Consider the following 12,519-nt stretch of genomic DNA (forward strand, 5'->3'; position numbering starts at 1 on the left):
AGAATCATGACTGTTTTTAATGCATTTGCGAAGATCATGAGCATCTAATATTGATTTTTGACAGTCTGTGAGTTTGGTGAAGTTCTGCCCATCTTTAATTCTGAGAGAGTCTGCCTCTCTAAGATATGCTACATATACCCAATCATTTTACTGACCCAGTGTCAATGAACCTAATTAGTTGCAAAGTGTTTCTTAAACTGTTTAATTTTAATAACATTTACTTTTTCCAGACTTTTGTTGCCCTGTCCTAACTTTTTTGAGACGTGTTGCAGCCACCAAAATCAAAATGACCTTGTTTTCTTCCTTAAAAAATTTCCTCACTTTAAACATTTGATGTTTTCTATGTTCTTTTGTAAATAAAGTGTCCCAGCTCTTTTGCGATTTTTTGTTGTACCAGATGACTTGTAGATTTCTTTCCATGTCAAATTTGTCAAGTCAAGTTTATATCTATAGTGCTTTTCACAACAGACATTGTCTCAAAGCAGCTTTACAGAATTGAACAGTGAAGGTGAATGGTGTGTATTTATGCCTGATGAGCAGCCGTTGCGACTGTGGCAAGGAAAAACTTCCTTAGATGTTATGAAGAAGAAAGAGAGGAACCAGACTCAAAAGGGGAACCCATCCTCATTTGGGTGACATCAAGAGTTTGATCATAAATCTTTCAACAATACAGAACACTGGAGAGTGAGAACTAACATGAGCACTGGAATGTAATTATGAGTAATGTTCTTTCTACAGTCTTTTACAGTCATTTGTGGTTATAAAACTAGGAGCTACTGAGCAACTAATAATAGCTCAACATTTGCGATCATCACAGATCCAACACCAGCTTCTCCATGCCAGAGCCTTTAAACACTCCAGGAGGTCCAATGTCAAAACTCCACATGAAGTGGGATCCAATTGGCGCTGGTACGGGATGTTTGCGAGTTCGGCGTCTACTTCTTTAAAGGTCCACAATCTTTAAACAATCTGATCTGAACAAAAGGTCCACAATCTGAGGAGCTGGAGCAACCTCAGGATGCCTTGGGATAGGTAGAGAAAGAGAAGCAGTGGAGAGGAATTAGCGTAGCTGCTGTTCATGATATTAACAGCACAAGTTGATAATGTGTATTTGATCAGATCTTCTGGAGCACAAGGTTATGATGTGATGTTTGTTATGTGTAGGCTTTGCTAAAAAGAAACATTTTTAATGTGGATGTCTGAGCCCCGAACACTGCCAGGAAGACTAATCCAAAGTTTAGGAGCTAAATGTGAAAATGCTCCACAACCTTTAGTGGACTTTGCTATTCTAGGAACTACTAAGAAGTCTGGTGTTTTGAGATCTCAGGGAGCGTGACGGATTGTTTGTGTCTAAAAAATAATAATTTGTTATATTGCTAACAAATACTGAATCGGGTGGCACTGTGACTCTCCAAGTAACAAACAGCTTTGTAGATCATGGTTGGATTCTGAGCTTTGCCTTAGTCTGGCAATTGTTCTGGTTTATATTAACTGCTTTGCAGCCAGTATTTCCAGTATAGTTTCTGGATCCACTGCAACCATGACCATGAAAACTTGTTACTGAAGATGATAATTCACTGTCTATTTCAAATTATATCCACTTTCCATGGTACTAAACTAACTGGTTGACAATGTCAACATGTGCGAATATCACACTTTATTGAAAGAAAAAAAGAAACATTGCAACCTGGCATATATTCTCATTGTGAATATACATAAGCATACAGAAATCTGAATGCATACAATGTCAGGAACAGGAAAAATCTACAGCAAACACAAATGACGCTAACAAACATAAAAAGAAAGCCATACTAGATAAAAAAAACAAAACAAAAAAAGATTGTTAATGGAATACAGCAATGCTGCTAATATACATGAGTGTCAAAGGAATAAGGTAAAATAATGACGTTATATATGCAGATAAAGAGGTTCATCAGCACATGATCTAAATCTGATCTTGCTTAACGTTCAAAGAGAACCCGATGCAAAGCCTGCATTTTTGCACCATACCACAGGTCAAGCAGGTTCTGATTGTCAGAGACTCTCAGTGGTCCTCTGTCCGTTTTGACAAAAGCTGCATACTGTCTTTAAATTTCACTAGCTTATAGATCCAGCATTAGCTTCTCATCACTCACACGAGTTCATCACATCCTTCACCTGTTTGTGGATCAGATAATACACACTGCAGTCACAATCCTCAGTTCATCATTAGTTAAAAATATTGTCTTCCAACCTCCAATCACTTCTTTAGGTTACAATGAAATGTCTGCTTCTTCTTGTTGATTTTGATTTGAGTGGTGTTTCACCTCCATGATTGATTTGTGTCTGTGTGTGTGTTTGTGTGGGGTGGTGTTGATCTTGTTATCGAAAAAAAGAAAAATCCAATCACGTGTCGTACAAATGGTTCCCTCTAGTGGATACCACTTGTAAGTTCTCAATCTGTCCTTAAATAAAGATCTACTACAATGCTACCCTCTAGTGTCCATTAATAGAATCTTCACCAGATATCCACTTGTGCCTGCCTCACTTTACTTACAAAATACTTTTCATACAATATACAACACCTCACTTTATTTGCTTGATTTTACCTGAAGTGTAAACAAAGGCTGATTATTCTGAGTTGCATCCTGAAGAAGGTTTATATCAGTTCAATCTCTTTATATGTAATACTGATTTATAAGGAACATATAGAAATTATAATTGTCATGTCCTACTTAAATTTATATCCTTTTCCCACCCTCAAGATTTCCTTCAGCTAGATCAGAAAGCAGCACCATCGAGCAACAAGATGCAAAACTATAAGGCATGAATTGCCTGGTGGTTTTTTGCAGATTGATCAAATGTCTAATGGTCTTGTAGAGATTCGGTCTGAAGTGGTCGTAGAGAAGCAGTAAACTTAATTAAAAGCAATAAAAAACAACAAGCGCTTTCTTCATGTTCTCGTTGGCCTTTTTTCCCCCATCACAGCTCTGAATCAGGAGTTTTTCTTTTCCAGTTAGAAATTGGTGAAAAAATAGACCGACGCTTTTCCCCACTGCCTGCTCCAATCATCCTTTACAAATATTTTTCCTCGTTTTCTTTTTCTACAAAAATAACAGCCTTCTCCATTAAAAGCAGTCAGTGACGACAGGGGCGAGGGTTAAAGGCGACATGTCAGGGAATTCCAGATTGGGGAGCATGTGAAAATGTGTGTTGTGTTCAGAAATTGCTAAAAATCTCGTATTTCTTATTCCAGTCCATCTGTGGTGCTCGCTTCTTGCCACGCTTAGCATGCGCTTTCTCTTTCGCCTCTGCTGCAGTGGGGCTCAGCCTCAGACCGATCTCTGCGAAAGGGTCTAGTGAGTGGCTATCACCATCCTCAGAGTTCTACAGAGAGGCACACAGACAAACACACTTGATTATAATGTGATTGTTTATGCCACATACACTGTGTGATTTTTGTGTATTATCATATCAAGTATTAATTAGTTAAAATTTTAAATATAATTGTAAGGCAAATTGTTTTCTTTAGACTTTTCTGTGTAATTCTGTTTGAACCCCGCCCTCCCGCCACACGCACACATGCAACATATATACCAGATACAGATACAGTATCAGTATACAGTGTTTAATTGTGATTGAATATTGATTAGAAAAACACACACACACACACACACACACACACACACACACACACACACACACACACACACACACACACACACACACACCTGTGTGCTATTGTCTTGGCTGCTTTGGTCAGAGTGCGCTGACTGGGTGGAGTGGCCATTGACTCGAGGATTTGGTGAGCCGTTAGTGATGGTCTTACCCTCGAAACCTAAGGAAGGAAAAATATAAGTTACATCACTTTTAAGTCATAGTTGACTGATCAGTTCAAAAGCACAGCTGATGAAGCTCTGGTTCTCTTTCTATGAAAACTTGGTCTACTTTTCTGCAAACTTTATTACTTCACATCACTGTATATAGGGTCATAATTTAACAGTGATTGCTTTTCTTTTTTCTTAACATTGAAGAAAGTATGTGCTATTTAATAAATAAAACATCACTATATGATTAAAAAGCATAATCCTTGCCAAATCAGTTAGCAGATAGCAGAAAGAGGATAGAAACTGCACCTCAGAGTAGCTTCTGCAACTTGCCACTGCTAAACCAACAAATGTTTACATGTACAGGATTTATTTATATTATATGGAGAATTTACTAAGACACATTAAGTGTACTGGTCAGTGCTGTTTTGTGTAATTTTGTTTCATTCATGTTGATTTATGTAGTGCTTTGGTCCTAGAGGAACATTATTTTGTTTCCTGTGTACTGTATTGTACATGGCTAAAATGACAGTGTACACTGTGTAAAATGTGCATTAAAACAGAATGCAATGATTTGCAAATCTCATAAACCCATATTTTACTCACAATAGAACATAGAAAACATATCAAATATTTAAACTGAGGAAATGAACCATTTTAAGGGAAATTTTGGTGGCTGCAACACGTCTCAAAAAAAGTAGGGACAGGGCAACAACAGTCTGGAAAAAGTGTTATTTCTTTTTGGAAAACCATGAACACAACGTCCTGTGGACTCTAATGGTAGGGGAGTGAGTAGTACAAGTGGAATGAGCAGCTTGCACATTTGGAGAGAGGCTCCATCAATACTAAACGGTATATACAAGTTTTAGAGCAACAAATGCTTCCATCCAGAAAACGTCTTCTTCAGGAAAGGCGTTGCATATTTGAGCAAGACAATGATAACTGCATAGTGCATCTATTACAATAGCATGACTTCATAGTAGTCATGGGTCCTGAACTGGCCTGCCTGCAGTCTAATCATTTGGCACATTATCAAAACCAAAAATACAACAAAGAACACCCAGAACTGATGAGCAAATAGAATTCTGTATCAGACACATATAGAACAACAAATCTTTACCAATACTTCAAACTGGTCTCTTCAGTTCCCAGATGTGTACAGAGAGAAGACATGATGCAGTGGTAAACATGGCCCCGTCTCAACTTATTTGAGACGTGTTGCAGCCATCAAAATACAAAATAATCTATATTTTTTCCTTAAAATGGTAAATTTTCTCAGTTTAAACAATTGATTTTATTTAGTTTTATTGTGAATTAAATGTGGATTAATGAGATTTGCCAATCATTGCATTCTAGTTTTATTTACTTTTTGTATAGTGTCCCAACTTGGGGGAATTGGGTTGTACTTGCACACCTGCTTCTTGTTTCAACCAAATCAGCACCAGTCTTTAGTTAGGAAACATTATCATTTCTGTATAATTATAACTGTATGTAATTGTAAATTTTAAGTAAATATGCAGATTCTATTCAGATATATAGAAGATAAGCTGGTACATGCTATGAATTTACAATACCTATTTATTACCTATTTATTAATTTACAACACTCTTTATATTACAATGTTTAAATAATCAATAGAAAAACCTTTGGTTTTAATGACAGCCTGCAAACGCTTTTGTAGGTCTCCACAAGATTTCTACAGGTCTGCTGTGGAATGTTTGCCAACTCTTCCTTCGCAAAAGTGTCCAGTTGTTGGAGATTGGAAGGCTTCCTAGCGTTGACCCGGATCTTCAACACTCTCCACAAATTCTCAATTGGGTTCATGTCAGGGCTTTGACTTGGCCACTCCTGCTGGTAGGTACAATTCTCTGGCACGTTGAGCTTGTGCGCTGAAGCCACCAGGTTTTCATCAAGAATCGCGAGATAGTCCTCCATTTTCATGATACCATCTTTCTTAACAAGGTTACTTGGACCACTGGCAGAGAAGCATCCCCATAGCATGATGTGACCACTGCTGTGAGCATTGACTGTTGAAATGGTATTCTTAGGATTGAAGGCTTCTCCTTTCTTACGCCAAACATATGCAACGTCTATATTTTAAAAGAGCTCCAGTTTAGTCTCATCTGACCAGAGGATGGATGACCAGAAGTTCGGATCTCTATCTAGGTGACCCTTCACAAAGACCAGGCGCGCATCCCGGTGTCTTTGGGTAAGGAGTGGTTTCTGGTTTGATGTCCATGGAGACCACCTCGATGCAGAATGCGATGAACGATGGATCTTGAAACCGTCTCCCCTGCTTGGTTGAGGGTGTCTATTAGAGCTTTGGTAGTGATACAGGGTTTGTTGTTTGCATCTCAGCAGATCTTTCTAGCGACTCTAGAGGATAATTTGCGCTTCCTGCCATGCCCATCCATGTTTTTGACAGTGTTGAACTTCATAATGATACACTGTATGGTTTAAACAGGGACAGCCAGTTCTTTCGAAATGGCCTTGTAACCTTTGCCTCCACTATGGGCATTGACAACATGCGTACGAAGATCATCTTTTTTCTTGGCCATGGTGACAGTAACTGAAAATAATTAAAGTTTTCTCTGGCCATCTCTATTGGTATACAAATTAAGTTTAGCTAACATGTGTGGGTTTGTGCAACTAATATATATTAAATACAATGTTAGTAGGTATTATAAATGAAACATTTTCAAAGCATTGATTTGTCCAAGGAGTGTGAAAAATCTTTAACACATCTGTATATATCACATATTTCTCTAATAGGCTGTGCCTGCCACACATCTTTCAACAGCTTCTGCATATTTTTCCATTGACCACAGCATTTATATTTATTTCTTACATTCATTCATTCATTTTCTCCCGCTTATCTGAATTCGGGTCGCGGGGGCAGCAGTCTAAGCAGGCCCCCGCTTTCGACTGTTGCCCAATCCTCACAGCACCGTCCCTTACGGTCCCTCCTGCAGGTGGTGAGCCCACAGGAAGGCGGCCCCACGTCACTCCGACGTCACGGACCTTGATATTTCCCTCGTAAGGGACCCCCGGAGCATAGAGGGTTAAGGGCCTTGCTCAATGTATTTCTTACATATATATAAAATTTTTTCATGCAATTAAAATCTAATTTGCACAATGCCAATCGACCAACCGACCTCATACCTACTGTCAGGGTGCGAGAGAAACGGGAGGCAGAAGCCGGAGTACAGCTCGCTCGGGTTTTATTGACCAGAGTGAGAGAGAGAGATAAACACAAGCACCCAAGCACACACACACACGCACACGCACAAACACACACACACACACACGCACTCATGCACACACAAGTCTTCAAGAGAGTCCGAGGTGCGCATGGGGAGAAGCGTAGCTGATCCGAAATGCGCAGGGAGGAGAAACACAGCCGGCACCGGATGGTAGAGTCCGAACGGAATAGAACCCGTAGAGTACTGCATGCAACTGTGAAACCATGCAGCAGTGCGTAGCATCTAACACATTCAATAACGAACCCTGGGTGAATGTGAGAGAGGGGTTTATGCAGGAGCGGGGTGAAGTGATGAGGAGCTTCAGGTGTGCATAGTTACGCCTGGAGCTCCAGTGAGAGCGGAGGCATGAGTGACAACGAGCTCCAGGTGTGCGTGGTTATGCCTGGAGCTCCAGGGAGAGCGGAGGCATAGAGAGCCACCAAAGGGGGCGTGGCAGGTGGATCCCTGACATTACCCCCCCCCAGAGGGGGCGGCACCTGATGGCCCAAACCCACTGATGCCCGGAGGGCCAGGGCACTCGAAAGAGGACCCCGGTGTCCATCCAGGGTCGAAAGGGACCTGGTCAGCACCACCTGTAGCAGAGACCAGGGACGGAGAGACGTCTTCAGTGGAGGCTGGAGGTGGAGAGACGGCTCCGGTGTAGGACAGGGACCATGCTGCGCCCGCAGCGGAGTCCAGAGGCTGAGCGACCTCCACGGCCGAGACCAGAGGCCGAGTGATGCACTCGGCGGCAATCAGGAGCGGATTGATGCCCACTGGGGAGGTCTGGAGTGGAGTGATGTCCAGCAAGGAGGACGGTAGTGTAACAATATCCACCCCGGAGACCCAGAACGGAGTGACATCTTCGGCAGAGACCTGGACCAAAGGGGTGCCAACCACGGAGGTCAGGAGCCACTCAGAAATGCACTCAGTGTGGACCGGGAGCCAAAAAATGCCTTCTGTGGTGTCCAGAGGCTGAGTGACGCCCACGGCGGAGATGAGGAATGCAGTGACACCTTCGCCGGGGCTGTGAGCCGTGACGACGCCTTCAGAGGAACTCGGGAGTGCTTTGTCATCCTCCGAGGGACCTGGAGGAGAGACGTCGCCCGGAAAGGGACACGGAGGTGTTACGTCGGCCGGAAAGGAACCCGGAGGCGAAACGTCGCTTGGAGCGGAACGCTGAGGCGTGACTTCGCCTTTAGATGGTCCAGGAGGTGTGGCTTCGCCTTTTGGGAGACTTGGGGCCGAGATGTCTTCATCGGAGGAGCTCTTAGGCGAGATGCCGCCTTTCGGAGGAGCTCTTAGGCGAGACGTCGCCGACGGAGGAGCCCGGGGGCGAGACGTCGCCATCGGAGAAGCTCGGAGGCGAGACATCGCCATCGGAGGAGCTCGGACACGAGACATCACCATCGGAGGAGCTGAGAGGAGCTCTCGGAGACATGCTGGAGTTGAGAGGAGCTCTCGGAGGCATGCTGGAGCTGAGAGGAGCTCTTGGGGACATGCTGGAGCGGAGAGGAGCTCTCGGGGACATGCTGAAGTGAAGAGGAGCTCTCGGAGACGCTCTGTGACAGAAAGGAGCTTTCTGTGGAGACCTGGAGCGGAGCTGAGCTCTCCTGGAGGTCCTGGAGCGGAAAGGAGCTCTTGCGGAGGTCCTGGGGCAGAGCTGAGCTCTCGTGGAGGTCCTGGGGCAGAGCTGAGCTCTCGCGGAGGTCCTGGGGCAGAGCTGAGCTCTCGCGGAGGTCCTGGGGCAGAGCTGAGCTCTCGGAGACGCTCTGTGACAGAGAGGAGCTTTCTGTGGAGACCTGGAGAGAAGCCGAACTCTCCTGGAGGTCCTGGGACGAAGCCGAGCTGTCCTGGAGGTCCTGGGACGAAGCCGAGCTCTGCTGGAGGTCCTGGGACGAAGCCGAGCTCTCCTGGAGGTCCTGGGACGAAGCCGAGCTCTCCTGGAGGTCCAGGGACGAAGCCGAGCTCTCTTTAGGACTCTGGAGCGAAGCCAAGCTCTCTTCAGGACTCTGGAGTGGAACGGAGCTCTCTTTAGGACTCTGGAGCGGAACGGAGCTCTCTTTAGGATTCTGGAGTGAAAAAAAGTCCTCCTGGAATCCCTGGGGCGAAGTCTGCTCAGAATCGAGAGGGTTGCAACGCAGATACGACGGATTCATCCCGAACATCCCCATGAGAAGGAGGCGGAAGCCGGAGTACAGCTCGCTCGGGTTTTATTGACCAGAGTGAGGGAGAGAGATAAACACAAGCACCCAAGCACACACGCACGCACGCGCACAAACACACACGCACTCACGCACACACAAGTCCTTAAGAGAGTCCGAGGTGCGCATAGGGAGAAGCGTAGCTGGTTATGCCTGGAGCTCCAGGGAGAGCGGAGGCATAGAGAGCCACCAAAGGGGGCGTGGCAGGTGGATCCCTGACACCTACCTACCTATCAATCAAGCTCCAGTTTTTTGTGTCTCTTTGGGAAGCTTTGTTTCAGGTCACATTTGTTTGTTGCTTTTCCTACCCTAGTCTTGTTAGCCCTGCCATGTTTAGCTATTTTATAAATACATACTGCCATATATTTCTCTGCCCCCTTGTTATTTTGCTAAATGTTAAATGGAAGCGCTGATTAAGGTGAAACAAAAAACAGGTGTGCAGGTTTGTGACATGTGACATGCAGGGGCTGCTGGGAATTTCTGCTACACTGACACTGTGAGAATATAATAAGAAAATACATATTAAATACATATTAATAAACACATGTTACTGAGCAGACAACAGTAGATGCATTTAGAAATAATATCATAAATACAAATGATTAGGAAGGTGGAATACCTTTGACATGGCTGCTGCTGGGGGTGATGCCCAGCTTATTGAAATGCTCATCTGTTTCTGGATCCACTACCAGTAAATGGGTCTCGTTTCCTCCGCGCTTGATGAAGGCCACCACCTCGGTATGACGCATGCCCTCAATGTTCACCCCATTCACCTGCACAGACATGGAAATGAGTAATCAGATCAGCAGCTCTGCTCTGAGCATGTATAATCTTCTACTTAACAGTTATGATCACAATCCTTTAATATATAAAAAAGCAGTCTGTGAATGACCATTGCTCTATATTTCGCACTTATAGAAAACGTTCTTACTATACAAGCAGAAGAGTGAAAAGATTTATACTGTAACATTTACTGCAATGATGGATCATGGTTTAAGCCTTACATTAAACTTCCTGTTAATTTTTCCTTCAATTGGAGAAAATTAAGTGCTCAAAAGCTCTACTCAAAAAACAGCCTAGGCTTTTAATGTCTGTTTACTGTTTCCTTGGGATCTGCAATTTTTCCCATTTCAGAACTGATCTCATTATAGCAATGTAACTCAAATGTGTGTAGAATTATTGTGAGAAGAATCAGCGTAACCTTTTTTGACCCTAAATATTTTTTTTTACGGAGATAGTACAGAAAACTCTTGCTGTCTTTATATCTTGCTTACATTTACACATTTTAATCTTCCAGACATCTATTATTCAGTGAGACTAATTATTATATGTAGCTGTTACAAAACTGAGAGATAGAGGAAGACATGCACTTAGAGATATTTACTACTATTACTGTATTATGTAATATTACTCTACATGTGTGTGTCTACATAGGCGTATAAACATATGTGTGTATTTTCTGCTCAATAGTCCTGCTGTAAAGGCCTATACCACTGAGATTTTGTGTTCCTTCAAAACAAAACAAACTTTCAGGTCAAATTACACATTAAGACATTGATGATGACGAACCTCATTCCTTTGGTCAAGTTACGCCTAAACTGAATAAAATTTCTTTTGAACATATAGGTTTTTTTGTGTTCTTTGGACAAATAAAGATGTTATAATATTTAATTTGAATGTTATTTAACTCTACGTAGAAGCGATCCCTTGCACAACTTTTTTTCCCAAGACTGTATTCATACTGCTGCCATGATTTTGCCACCAGGTGGCAGTGCACACTGTTCGTATTTTTCCACAAGGACCAAGAGTTGGGAAACAAACAAAAAAAAAATAGGTCAGTCATTTTCCACTTTAGCATTTTTTTTTAACAGTTATTTTTATTTTAAACAGCAAACATGAATATAAAAATTATATAAAAAGTGGTCTCGCCCTGGCAAGTCAGATAGCAATAAGAGCTTCTGCATTTGATTGCTTAAAATGTTTCTTTTTCTTCTTTGGCATCATTTAACATGAGTTTTCCCTTTTTCTTTTGGTCCCCCCTTCAGTTAGTCTCTTAGCAACTAGTTTGGCTGTGGGATCAGGTTCACCAAATGGAAAAGAAGAGACAGAGAGAGAGAAGAGAGAGAGAGAGAGAGAGAGAGAGAGAGAGAGAGAGAGAGAGAGAGAGAGAGAGAGAGAGAGAGAAGAGAGAGAGAGAGAGAGAGAGAGAGAGAGAGAGAGAGAGAGAGAGAGAGAGAGAGAAAGAGAGAGGGAGGAACAGAATTAGGTCAGAGAACCTAATCTTGGAAAAAGAACCCTTCTTTAAAAAACAGCTTTTATTATATGATAGGCTTTTATGTATATTTTTTAATATTTTCATCAGGTTTGGAAAGAAGCAAGGGCAGGTAGCGCAAGGCCATCAAATATTGATGCAAGAGGCCAGTGTTGTGGCAATACTGCAGGTTTCAGGTGACACAGCTGTGCGTATGTGTGTGTGTGTGTGTGTGTGTGTGTGTGTGTGTGTGTGTGTGTGTGTGTGTGTGTGTGTGTGTGTGTGCGCTCCTGTGCAAGTGTAGGCATAGGTGCAGAGCTCTCTTTAAAAACCTGCATAAGAAAAAGTGCAACAGACGACTGATAAGCAGGCAGGTCCCTTGTCTGATGATGTTCTTTCTCAAAGGGAAAAACATTGTTTATTTGCAGAATGAGAAAATGCAACTTTTTATGGATAAGAGGTCTAGTCTAAAGCAAATAAGAGAAACTAATGTAATTAATATACTAAAAAGGTGATGAATTCAAAAGTGTGCAAATGCATTTGTGTTGTATAAATTTAGAAACAGATGGCATGATGACATCACAATGATGAGTCGAGCATGCTCGTTCAATAACTACTGCCTACTGAGAGAGTGAGGTGAAAATACAATGTGCAAAGTGACACAACGATTGTCTGATCCAGATGACCGTGACATGTTGGCCATACAACACAGCTCTAATTTTCTCGGGTCAGAAGGTCACTTCGTTCTAATGATCAAGTCTATCTTTTGTCATCATTCTTTGCTTATTTTCTCAAAGCCCCTTCTCAGCCAGCGTCTTGCCTTTTACCTTTCTTTCTCTTAGTGGAGATGTGGCTACACTCTTAATCCAAACTCAATGATTTGAATGACAGGAGGAAGGAGGGATTAGTAGAGAGAAAGGAGTTGCAAGCCTCCAAGTTCCCAGGAGATTGACAACAAATAACACACGCGCACACACACTCGCGCACACACACTTGCACACTCAAAGCAGACCTGC

The 12,519-nt window shown here is 42.7% G+C and overlaps 1 protein-coding gene across 1 annotated transcript in view; it reads right to left on the reverse strand.

Annotated features, from left to right (window-relative positions):
- Positions 1-1,642: 1,642 nt before the first annotated feature.
- The window catches only part of LOC310739728 (Na(+)/H(+) exchange regulatory cofactor NHE-RF2), a 45,989-nt gene continuing 35,112 nt past the window's right edge, over positions 1,643-12,519 (reverse strand). Inside the window, exons 4-6 of the mRNA XM_083565941.1 lie at positions 9,872-10,025; positions 3,711-3,817; positions 1,643-3,366 (exon numbers count right to left, since the gene is read on the reverse strand). Coding sequence (XP_083422067.1) covers positions 3,199-3,366; positions 3,711-3,817; positions 9,872-10,025 — 429 coding nt within the window. The 3' untranslated portion in view covers positions 1,643-3,198. The remainder of the gene's footprint in view (positions 3,367-3,710; positions 3,818-9,871; positions 10,026-12,519) is intronic.

Source organism: Silurus aristotelis (assembly GCF_946808225.1).
Source record: "Silurus aristotelis genome assembly, chromosome: 17".
Taxonomy (NCBI): Eukaryota; Metazoa; Chordata; class Actinopteri; order Siluriformes; family Siluridae; genus Silurus; species Silurus aristotelis.